Here is a 12,500-nt window from a genome sequence, read left to right as displayed (position 1 = left end):
TGAGGTGATAAAATAGTTCCCAGACTGAACATATCAGACTGCAGTTGGGGGGGGGGGGATCCCATGATTCAGTTCTCTCCTGTGAAAAACAACTCTCTGCACTCAGAAAACTAGCATATAATGGGAAAATTTGGATAGGGTTTGGATAGGAAGATGCTCTTTACTCTCTCACATAACACCAGAACCAGGGGACATCCACTAAAATTGAGTGTTGGGAGAGTTAGGACAGACAAAAGAAAACATTTCTTTACTCAGCGTGTGGTTGGTCTGTGGAACTCCTTGCCACAAGATGTGGTGACGGCATCTAGCCTGGACGCCTTTAAAAGGGGATTGGACAAGTTTCTGGAGAAAAAAATCCATTACGGCGTACAAGCCGTGATGTGTATGCGCAACCTCCTGATTTTAGAAATGGGCTATGTCAGAATGCCAGATGCAAGGGAGGGCACCAGGATGAGGTCTCTTGTTATCTGGTGTGCTCCCTGGGGCATTTGGTGGGCCGCTGTGAAATACAGGAAGCTGGACTAGATGGGCCTATGGCCTGATCCAGTGGGGCTGTTCTTATGTTCTTCTGTTCTTAAAGTTAGGCTAGACACCTTGATTTGTCTGTTTTCTGGGTGCAGGGAATTCTGTTCACATGGAGAAGTAATCCATCCTGTCAGCCCCTCACATATAGTCTCATTGGTCCAGTCCAGGAACAATGTTTGCACAATTTGTGCAAACACACAACAATTTCAGAAGCCAATTGGGCCCAATTGGGCTTCTGAAATTATATAATTGGCTCAGAATTATATAAGGGCACAGTCCTAACCCACTTTCCAGCACCAACATAAGAACAATGCAGCTCTGAGGTAAGGGAACAAACATTCCCTTACTTTGAGGAGGCCTCTGTAATTGCCCCCCAACTGTAGGATGCAGCATATGTCCCATTGGCACAGCTTTGCCAGTGCTGAAACGCGAGTTAGAATTTAGGTCCAAGTTTCTCAAACCCATGTATGGAACACAAAAATGACTTTGATGTCCATATTACTGCCCTTCCCCCACCCCATAAGCTCAGAAAAACACACTTATGTACAGTCTACAGACATGCTGTTCGGAAACTCATTTGAGTTCACACACCTATCACTGAGATCTCAACACATTTGGGGCGCATTTTGTCCTGCCCCAAACCTGGATTCCCAACTTATTTCCCAAAATACACTGGATCGTTGCCCCAGAGGAGTACAGAAAAAAGGAATCTAAGAAAGGATTGCCCTTTATTCAGAGACAAATCTATCCACTTTTCCATGACTGATTGGAAGACCAGGACTGGGTTGTGTGGGAACAGAATGACTCAGCAGGACCAGGTGAGGCACAGATCAAAACGTGACCCTTGAACACAAGAGGCCTTAGAAATTCATGAGTAGATCTTCACTTTGTACAGTTCACTGTGTGATTCACTACCATGCGATGACAAGGTATGTGCCTTGAATGTCCTTGGAAAAGAATACATCATTGTGGGGTTTGTCCACATCTAATTGGCAGGGTAGCTCAATAAAGACACAAGATGCATGTTTGCTCTAGATGAGGCAGACAGTAAAGGGAATGAGAGCCAGCGGGATTCAAGGCAAATATGGGCTCGGAAAATTGACTGTTAAGATGGGCAGGGCAGGAAGAAAAAAGGAGCAAAGCGGTTCGGGGACGCAGGCTCAAGACAAGGCACAGGGCCAAGAAACACCGCAGAGCCAGTAGTCATATCCGGCTTCCCGTATCAGGCAAGATACACTGATAGATTTACATTCAGGGCTGGATTAACCAATGCACTATGTACAGAATACAGCCCCAGGCATCTGCTGGGGTTAAAAGTACAGCTCCCAGTGCGAAAATTAGTGTCCACCTTGGCCCCTGCATTTACAGCTTGGAAGATACTGGCTGATCACAAAGCCAGTTTTTCTCTGCCCAGCAGGAACTGGTCTCTCTCTCAATCTGCTAGTTATAGGCATTCACCAATCTCTGACTTTGTTTACCTGGTAGGTGAGTCCATTGGGACCGACAGATTGAAAATACAGGTAGGCCTGGAAGAGTTCCAAATAACAGTCATTCACTTCCTGCAATGGAAAGGACAGGTTTAAAAATGTTAATTTTTTTTGCAAACTGGAGAGCTGTGTTTTATTTTGAACATTTATAATAAATAAATAAATAAATAAATAAATAAATAAATAAATAAATAAATAAATAATAATAATAATAATAATAATAATAACAACAATAACAGGTATTTATATACCGCCTTTCTTGGTCTTTATTCAAGACTTTATTCAAGGCGGTTTACATAGGCAGGCTTTATTTAAATCCCTTATTAAATAGGGATTTTTACAATTTTGAAAGAAGGTTCTTTCTTTCAAGAACCACTACATTCAAGGTGTTTCATTCCGATCTGGCTTCACATCCTGGCCTCCATCCTCCCACACTCAGAGCAGATGGAATAGCTCGGCTTCAGCTTGTCAGCTGCTCCAAGGTCGCACAGTGCCGGTGGCCTCGAACTGGCGACCTTGTGGATGTTATCTTCAGGCAGACGGAGGCTCTACCCTCTAGACCAGACCTCCTGCCCTCTAGACCAGACCTCCTGCCCATAACCCACCTTTCAGCTCTCTTAGACCTCCCCCAAGATGATGGGCAATTAGTTTAAAAAAAAAAGTCTACTGTAATAATATAAAAACAATGACAAAGACTAGGAATCAAAACAAAAGGACTAAAAAAATCAGTGTTCCTGATGTGGTTTGTTCCTGGGCATTGCGGAGGAAAGAGTTACAACTGCCAACCAGCCTGTTGCACTCTCTACACCAGTGTTTCTCAAACTGTGGTCAGGCTCCTCTAGGTGGCTTGCAAGCCAATTTCAGGTGGATCCAAATTCATTTCAATATTTTATTTTTAATATATTAGATTTGCTGCTACCCTGGTATGTCACTGCATTTGGGGCAATGTTACACATCTGTACTTGTAACAGGCTACTATGTATATGCTTTAAAAAAAGTAAATGGGACTTACTCCTGGGTAAGTGTGGGTAGGATTGTTAAAAATTTTCCTGCTTGATGATGTCACTTCCACTCATGACATCACTGCCGGTGGGACCTGATTCTAAAAAGTGAGTCCCAGTGCTAAAAGTTTGAGAGCCACTGCTCTGCATAGATTGGGGGGGGGGACTCCCTGGAGGGCATTTTGCGGGTCAATGCTCGTGCTACCCCACTCAGAAGAAGCGGAATCCATTTCAATCAATCGATTGTAAAATGTTTTCTCCTTGGAATTCAATCCATTGTTGATTCCAGGAACTGTTGCTACCCCTGGGTCTAATGAAAAGGTGTAATCATCGTCATCATATTGATGACACCTTGCTCCAAATGTGCAGGCAGCTTCTTTCGGCAGTTTCACATACATTTTAAATAGCAGTGGGGAACAAATGGAACCTTGAAGTATCCCGTAGCATAAATTTAGTACAAAATCCTGCAAAATACCCAAGTTCTCATCACAGCTCTCACTTTCCTTTGAGATAAATTTAGATCCTTGTCGCCTTTCCCAGAGGAATGTCTGGCATTTGCCTTTCTCAGAGCTCACCTGACAGTGCTGAAATTTAAATTTGACCTTGGAGTAATAGATAATCTTGCCCAAGTTTCGCACCACTGTCTTCCTCCGTCCCTTCTTGAAAAGGCTTGGGAAACGCTGGTCAAAGTTTTCCTTCTCAATTTCCTGGTTTGTGAGGCTCTGTTAACAAAGATAAAAATAAACATTTTTTTAAATAAACTCATCAGCTGGGAAGCAGGACCCACAAACCTCTGAAGGAGGCAATAGAATCCACAGCCACCTTGTATTTTACTGGTCCATTAGTGGAAATCAGAGGTAACCAGTATGGGGTCCTGAAAAGCTAGTTGCTCAAGACTTCCACCATGATGTGTGGCCTGTGGAAATTTGTTGACTAATTTCAGGCTCTGAACAGTGGCGTAGCTAATGATCTTGTAGCCCGGTGCCAACTTCAAAACATTGCCCCGGAAGTGACATCACAACCGGAAATGAGGTCACGCCCGGTCTTTTTAAAAAGTGAAAGTTGGGAAGAACATACCTCCTCCCTCCAGCAGCTCACCACCCACTTGCTCTGCTGCCTCCCCCAGTCAGTGGCATAGCTAAGGCATATATCTGCTACCTGGGGTCAAAGAAGATTTTGCAGCCCCCCCCGCCGCATGACAAAATCAAATCTAATTAAGTAAATAAATAAAAAGATATTGGTTCCATGCTATATTATAATAACACCTCATTGGCACTCAGAACAATCTGTCTCATAGGTCAGTTTGGAGTTAAGCAAATCCACTTTTTGTTCCACAAAGCAGTTGTGTTTTCATTTTCTGGTTAATTGGCCATAACTTTTGAAAGAATACAGATATTCCAATGCAGTTTGTTTCATTATATTCTGCATTAAATTACCTTTCCAATGATATATAACATGATGGTATTATTCATACATACCAAGATTTTCACAATTTTGGTCACTAGAGTCAAGCTCAGCTTGTTGCCCCCCTAAAGGATGATGCCCGGTGCAACCGCTACCCCCTGCACCCCCTTAGCTACACCACTGCAGTTATTGGTAACTTGGTATGTTTACAAGGTTATATACAGCTCCCTAGCAGGGCTCTGAAAGCAGACCTTCATCAAGGCTTCTACTAGCAGAGGAGATGGCGTGGGGAGTTTGTAGGTTGGGCTATTCTTGGCAGCTAATGCACCATAAGAAGGAAGGCAGGAGGCCCCCTGGTGCCAATGTATCTCATTTATAAACAGAAAACAGGGTGGCAGGTCTCTGCCCTATGGACCAATACATTTTAGCAAATGAGCAGCTTTAAGATCTCCAGACCATTTCCCAGGTCCTGAAAAAGGTAGCTCCATCTTCCGCTTTACTGGTTGTCTGTTGAAACTTGGCTGCTGAACTTAGGCTCTGAATAGTTTCTCTCTTGGCTCAATGTGCCCACTTCCTCACCCTGTGAACTAGGGAGGAGGCCGTGTTTTCTGATGTGGGTCACCTCTCCCCCCACCCTGGGTCAGCAAATGCATTCCCTTTAGGACAAAGAGCCAGAGAGGGGTATTTGTTGCTGGGTCTCCATGCCAGCTGAGGATTTAAGGTTTTATACTGCCATGTGGAATCTCTGTGCACCATCCTGGAGGGGAGTTGAGGAAGGGTTTAAACCAAACAAAAACTAATCTCCTGTGATTAAGCCAGCTAAAGTGATTTGAGAAGGCGCTATCTTCATCGGACCCGGGCTAGCGGTTGCCAGACCTGGGCAAAAGACAATTCCTGAAGTGGGACTTCCTTCTGTGCACTCCCACCTTCCACTCCCCTCTCCTGCTGCTTTCTGTATGTCACTGTTTATTATAGCTCTCTCTGCCTGGACACAGGGAATCTTTTTTTTCCATACACAACTTTCCACGTCTCTCGGCCTGCAGCCACTCCTCGTTCATGACTCTCGGTATCTCTGCATATGACGCTTCCTCTGCAAGGTTAGGTCTGAACCATTGCCAGTGAAGTTTCCACTGTTGTAAATATAACCCCCCTAACCCCTGGAGTTATCTTGGCCTAATCCAGCATGTATTGGGATTAGAATTGCCAGTTTGTCAAAACGACACTGTTTCTCCAGCTTTTTTTTTTGGCAACTAGACAGGGGCAAATGTTAATGTCAGGCTGTTTTTTGAGCCACTACGTAGGGCTCCACCCCCTTTGCCACTGGTCTAGGATCTATATCAGTGTTCGTCAACCTTGGGGTTGGGACCCCAATGAGGTCGCGAAGCCTCTGTTGGGGGGGGTGGGTCGTGGCAATTTACGGGAACGAAAAAGATTGAATACCTATGGATCAGAGCACCGTAGGTAAAAGGGCAGCATCTAGTGTACCCCTTCAGGAATCAGATTTTGTCCCAATCCTGCTCAGGTTCTTCACAATTGTGCTAAAATAAAATGTGCTTTCTCTAGAGCTAGGCTTTGTGGTAACTTTTTCTGTTCTCTCTAGGTTACAATGAAAAGTGCTGGGAGAACACAACAGGGTTGGGAAGTGGGGAGCAATGGGTGTGGGTGGATAGGATCTCGGGAATGGGGGCAGGATCACTAGTGGATCCCCAGTCTCATTCATTCATCCACTAAAATTGAGTGTTGGGAGAGTTAGAACAGACAAAAGAAAATATTTCTTTACTCCGCCTGTGGTTGGTCTGTGGAACTCCTCGCCACAGGACGTGGTGATGGCGACTGGCCTGGACGCCTTTAGAAGGGGATTGGACAAGTTTCTGGAGGAAAAATCCATTACGGGGTACAAGCCATGATGTGTATGTGCAACCTCCTGATTTTAGAAATGGGCTATGTCAGATGCAAGGGAGGGCACCAGGATAAGGTCTCTTGTTATCTGGTGTGCTCCCTGGGGCATTTGGTGGGCCGCTGTGAGACACAGGAAGCTGGACTAGATGGGCCTCTGGCCTGATCCAGTGGGGCTGTTCTTATGTTCTTAACTACAATTCCCAGGAAGCCTTGCAGGTCTCTTGTTATCTGGTGTGCTCCCTGGGGCATTTGGTGGGCCGCTGTGAGATACAGGAAGCTGGACTAGATGGGCCTTTGGCCTGATCCAGTGGAGCTGTTCTTATGTTCTTAACTACAATTCCCAGGAAGCCTTGCAGGTCTCTTGTTATCTGGTGTGCTCCCTGGGGCATTTGGTGGGCCGCTGTGAGATACAGGAAGCTGGACTAGATGGGCCTTTGGCCTGATCCAGTGGAGCTGTTCTTATGTTCTTAACTACAATTCCCAGGAAGCCTTGCAGGTCTCTTGTTATCTGGTGTGCTCCCTGGGGCATTTGGTGGGCCGCTGTGAGATACCGGAAGCTGAGCTAGATGGGCCTATGGCCTGATCCAGTGGGGCTGTTCTTCTGTTCTTATTGGGGTCATTGCACAAAAAAGGTTGAAGACCACTGATCTAAATCATAAGAACATAAAAAGCCCTGCTGCAGCAGCCAGAAATTCCACCTAGTCTACATCCTGTTGCCCACTGTGGCCCATCAACTGGCTCTGGGAAGCTCACAAGAAGCTTTGGTTGGTAACCTTCAGTCTCGAAAGACTATGATATAAGCCTACAGCACCCGGTATTCCCATGCGGTCTCCCATCCAAGCACTAACCAGGCCTGACCCTGCTTAGCTTCCGAGATCGGACGAGATCGGGCAAAGCTTTGGTTAAGAGAGAATGGAGATAGACATAGTCAAATAAGAGAGTCACAATTTCCCTTGATGTACGCACTCGTTCCTTTTGTCCCACAGCTGCCTCTTTTCAAACAGGTTAAAGTGGCTCCTGAGAGTTACAAAACCTGCTTAGCAGGAGATGAGTGGCACGCCAGGACCCAGAGATGCCTCTTGTAATCTCACCTGCTATCCATCTCTAACCAGTGACTGAAACCGTAATAGCTTCTCCTCTGTCAAGCTCTGGAAGGCATGGTCTAAAGTGGATTCCAAGCACGAACCCCTGACGACTCAAGTGTCAGAAAGCAAAAAAGGTCTCGGCTCAGACAGCCCGAATGCAGGACATGAGCTCAAGTGGCAGGCAGAGAGATGTGTGATCCCAGAGGGTAAAACCCGTGGAGTTAGCCAGTTGCATCTCCGCCTAATCCGTAGGTGCTGACTTTTTCTGATAGCCAGTGCCAAAGAGACAGCTGCAAGAGTCTCCTTGATGGATGAAGGCTCAACGGTTATTAACCAGACCAACATTGTGCCCCGGGTGCTTGGGTTACCTCAGCTCTCTGGAATGGGCCTTCATCTCCTCCAACAAACACTTCACAGGCCTTCAACAGCTCAAGAGGAACTAGTTAAGGGGTGACAAGGCGCTAATTATTCATGATTGGATCTAATTGGATCGAGGCATCGCAAAGCCTATAGACAGACAACACCGTTTGGGGCAGGCTCCAGAAGTCTGGCAGAGGGGAAAAGATCTTCCTATAGCTGATTATTACAGAATGTCACAGCCATGATCTGTTTTTTATAAAGGATCTGTTTCTGTTAGTACCAATGGTTGCAAGCTCTTGGGCAACACAGAGTTCTTATTCTCATAGAATGCAAAGCAGCGAGTCATGGACTCTTCGCTCACAACAGGAGAGGAAACTGAACGCTTTCCACATGCGCTGCCTCCAATGCATCCTCGGCATCACCTGGCAGGACAAAGTTCCAAACAACACAGTCCTGGAACAAGCTGGAATCCCTAGCATGTATGCACTGCTGAAACAGAGACGCCTGCGTTGGCTTGGTCATGTTGTGAGAATGGATGATGGCCGGATCCCAAAGGATCTCCTCTATGGAGAACTCGTGCAAGGAAAGCGCCCTACAGGTAGACCACAGCTGCGATACAAGGACACCTGCAAGAGGGATCTGAAGGCCTTAGGAGTGGACCTCAACAAGTGGGAAACCCTGGCCTCTGAGCGGCCCGCTTGGAGGCAGGCTGTGCAGCATGGCCTTTCCCAGTTTGAAGAGACACTTGGCCAACAGTCTGAGGCAAAGAGGCAAAGAAGGAAGGCCCATAGCCAGGGAGACAGACCAGGGACAGACTGCACTTGCTCCCGGTGTGGAAGGGATTGTCACTCCCGAATCGGCCTTTTCAGCCACACTAGATGCTGTTCCAGAACCACCATTCAGAGTGCAATACCAGAGTCTTTCGAGACTGAAGGTTGCCAACAAAAGAATGGAAAGCTTAGTAGAGCTTTCCTGCATCACACATCACCAAATGTGATGGCAAAAAGGCTCTAGTGTTAGCTCCTGGCGTGAAGGCCCTTCCTCCTAACTCCAGCTGAGTGTGTATTTGTTCAGTGATTAAGGAATCTGTGCATGTTCAGAGGTACACTTTATACCACTTTTCATGCAAGTGAACCAAATCCTAATATCAAAGACCAGTTCAGTCCTTCTCCCAAGAAGCCCAAGGCAGCATCCAAGTTCCCTTCTCTCCCATCTTATCCTCACTATTGCCCTTATGAGGGTAGGTTAGGTTGAGAGATTAAGAATGGCCCAGTGAGCTTCAGCACTTGTTTGAATCCAAGTCTCCCCAGTACATGAGTTCTACCTGCTTTCTGCTCTCACCCAACTGTCTACCTTACAAGGGTGGCATAACATGAGAATTGGGAATACGGTATACACATCTTCACTAGGGCACATTCTGCAATTTGTAAAATGCATTTGAGGGCTTCAGGGATTGCATTTTCCTTCCAGTCTGGGTGTAGGCTTGGAAACGAATCTTAATTACCCAGGGTAAAATGCTACACGGCACTGAATTTCCATAGCTGAGATCCACCAGTTTGTCAGCGATCAGACCACGTCAGTCAGCAAACAAAATGGCCAAAAGCAATACCTAAAACCTGTACTTAACATTAGGCATATATAATGCCAAGCTAGTTACAAACTGTAATTATTTTTTTGTTATTTCAGACAGTGGCTTATCCGAAAGCTTGCGACAAGCTCATTACAAGGCAGCCAAAGAGTGTTGCAAAGGCCCCGAAACTCAATTAGACGCATGTATTACATATGGTATAGATAACTGCCTGGCGTCATCAGATGCAAAGAAACCAAGGCAATGCATATCTTTTATATGGCCCACTTCTGTTGGCATAGGAATACGCAGGGTTTCAGATTACGCAACATTCTACACCATGGCAAAGATGAAGATAGCTAAAAGGTTCACTCGTCACTTCTGAATGTTTCTCCACTCTGCCAATGCTCATTCTTTCCTAAGGCCATCTATAACTCCTGCACTTGAGGTGGGAAAGAGTTCTCTCGCTTTTGCAGTTAAGTAAAACCCAAAGGTGAGGGAGAAGTGGGAATGAGGGAGAGATAGAGTCGGATATGATGGAAACACACACACACACACACACCCAAATCTGGAGTTTATAACAAACTTGAAACCACTCTGCTGCTGTAAAAGTGTGCCAGCTTTTTAACTGCACAAAATGCTTCATTAGGAATATCTATCTACATTAGTAACTAGGGCTCTCTCTCTCTCTCTCTCTCTCTCTCTCTCTCTCTCTCTCTCTCAGAATTAGCTACTTTTCCATCTTGCTTTTGGGAACTGCCTGCTGAAATGGATCCGAAACTAAAGAGCATCAGTGAACCTTGGAGCACTTCAGTGACAATTAGCAATTTCACGGAAAAGCAATTAAAGCGCAGGAGGAAAAGATTAAATATTTGCTGCAGGGTTTATTGATCAGCCATTGGCTTTGGCTGGCGCAAGTCCCTTGCCATAAAGCACATTTGCGCCTCCTCGAGAGGAAGCCAGGTCAGGACTCCAAGAAGCACTGGCATGTGGAAGCTGACATAAGCCTCTACTCTGGCTTCCTCTAGGATGCTTGCGTTGACCCGGCTGGGCGACGCAAGCGGAAAAAGGTGGGGGGAGGCAGGGAGGAGGCAGAAGGGAGGTGTTCCTGGGTGGGATGAGGGCAGGCGGTGGGCGGCTCCAGGGGCGGGGCTGGTGGGGAGAGAAGGTGGGGCTGAGATCCGGCAGTTATGCCGGATCCCAACCCCCGTTCCCGGGGAGAACAGAGCGGCTTCAAGCCTCTCCGCTCTCCTCGGACTCGCGCCAACTCCAGAGGTGGCGCAAGTCCGAGGAGACCCATAGGGGCCAGCAGCCCTTACCCAGGGGTAAGGGGAAAAGTTTCCCCTTGCCTCTGGCTAAGCCGCTTCTGGCAACTATCCTGTGCTGGACACAGCGCAAGCCTCTTGGCTTGCCTGTTCCAGCGCAGGATAGGAGTTTCCCCTAGCCTCTGGCTAAGCCGCTTCTGGCAACTATCCTGTGCTGGACACAGCGCAAGCCTCTTGGCTTGCCTGTTCCAGCGCAGGATAGGAGTTTCCCCTTGCCTCTGGCTAAGCCGCTTCTGGCAACTATCCTGCGCTGGACACAGCGCAAGCCTCTTGGCTTGCCTGTTCCAGCGCAGGATAGGAGTTTCCCCTTGCCTCTGGCTAAGCCACTTCTGGCAACTATCTTGCGCTGGGTACAGCGCAAGCCTCTTGGCTTGCCTGTTCCAGCGCAGGATAGGATTGCGCCCTTAGTTTTTTAGGTCACTGGTAGGCCCAGAGTTCAGGAAAGAGCAATGCACGGGGAATGTTTTCCACATGCTCACCGCAGACAAAAGCAGCATATTCAACTAAAAAGCTGCATCCCAGGGTCTAATTATCGCGGGCAAACCTTTCATTTGCAGCGTCTCTAGTCAGCCTGATCCCCTTTTTCTGCTGCAGACACTCAGGGCTGACCAAATGCAGAGAAACCAATAATTATTGCAGAACGTACACGCCAAGCTTTCAACACACACGGCTGGAAACACATGTGGCTTCCCAATTAAATTCTCAATTCTAGATTAAATCTGGAGACAAGCTTCACTCTTGCATTCAAAAAGGAACCTGGGAACAAGACCTGTCACGACCGGTGACTCTCCCTCTTCCGAAGGCAGGCAGGCAGGCCATGACACAATCACACTGAAAATGACACATTATTACACATCCCCAGTGAAAGCTAGTGATTGGGAAAAGGCTGCAGAAATTAATCATGCAGAGACACACTGGGCAGACTCCTCTGAGGGCGGACACTTTGGGCTTGCAGGAACCCATAATTTATTCAGCTAATTTGCACTCTAGCACATCATGTAGGCAACCTTCAGTCTCGAAAGACTCTGGTATCGCGCTCTGAATGGTGGTTCTGGAACAGCGTCTAGTGTGGCTGAAAAGGCCAATTTGGGAGTGACAATCCCTTCCACACCAGCAGCAAGTGCAGTCTGTCCCTGGTCTGTCTCCCTGGTTATGGGCCTTCCTTCTTTACCTCTTTGCCTCAGACCTTTGGCCAAGTGTTTCTTCAAACTGGGAAAGGACATGCTGCACAGCCTGCCTCCAAGCGGGCCGTTCAGAGGCCAGGGTTTCCCACTTGTTGAGGTCCACTCCTAAGGCCTACAGATCCCTCTTGCAGATGTCCTTGTATCGCAGCTGTGGTCTACCTGTAGGGCGCTTTCCTTGCACGAGTTCTCCATAGAGGAGATCCTTCGGGATCCGGCCGTCATCCATTCTCACGACATGACGGAGCCAACGCAGGCGTCTCTGTTTCAGCAGTGCATACACGCTAGGGATTCCAGCACGTTCCAGGACTGTGTTGTTTGGAACTCTAGCACATGCTTTGGTATTCGTGTCAAGGTTAGAAGTGAGAGAGAGAGTCAGTGGGTGACCTTGGGCCCTCTCAGTCTCTAACCTACCTCATAGGGCTGTGGCATGCAGAAAATGGGAGGGGGAGAGTATTATACACCATCCTGAGGTCCTTGAAGGAAGAGTGGGGTGGGGATAAGAGTGGGGTGAAAATGTAACTAATAATAATTAAGCATTCCTTGAGCACTCCTGTGCCACCCCGTTGGGTGCTTGATTCGGAGATGCAGGAGATGCAGGAGAAAAACAGCCTTTTTTAGGCTGTGGCAAAGTGCAGGCATAAAACACACAGGTGCTTTTGCAAA

The 12,500-nt window shown here is 47.2% G+C and overlaps 1 protein-coding gene and 1 pseudogene across 1 annotated transcript in view; both read right to left on the bottom strand.

Moving 5' to 3' along the window:
- The window catches only part of PLEKHN1 (pleckstrin homology domain containing N1), a 73,900-nt gene that overhangs the window by 34,343 nt on the left and 27,057 nt on the right, over positions 1-12,500 (bottom strand). The window contains exons 3-4 of the mRNA XM_066637391.1: positions 3,589-3,735; positions 2,004-2,084 (exon numbers count right to left, since the gene is read on the bottom strand). Coding sequence (XP_066493488.1) covers positions 2,004-2,084; positions 3,589-3,735 — 228 coding nt within the window. The remainder of the gene's footprint in view (positions 1-2,003; positions 2,085-3,588; positions 3,736-12,500) is intronic.
- Positions 7,116-7,240, bottom strand: LOC136660972 (5S ribosomal RNA; annotated as a pseudogene).

Source organism: Tiliqua scincoides, chromosome 9 (assembly GCF_035046505.1).
Source record: "Tiliqua scincoides isolate rTilSci1 chromosome 9, rTilSci1.hap2, whole genome shotgun sequence".
Lineage (NCBI taxonomy): Eukaryota > Metazoa > Chordata > Lepidosauria > Squamata > Scincidae > Tiliqua > Tiliqua scincoides.
Note: the sequence above shows the minus strand (reverse complement) of the source record. Positions and strands in the feature narration are given on the sequence as shown.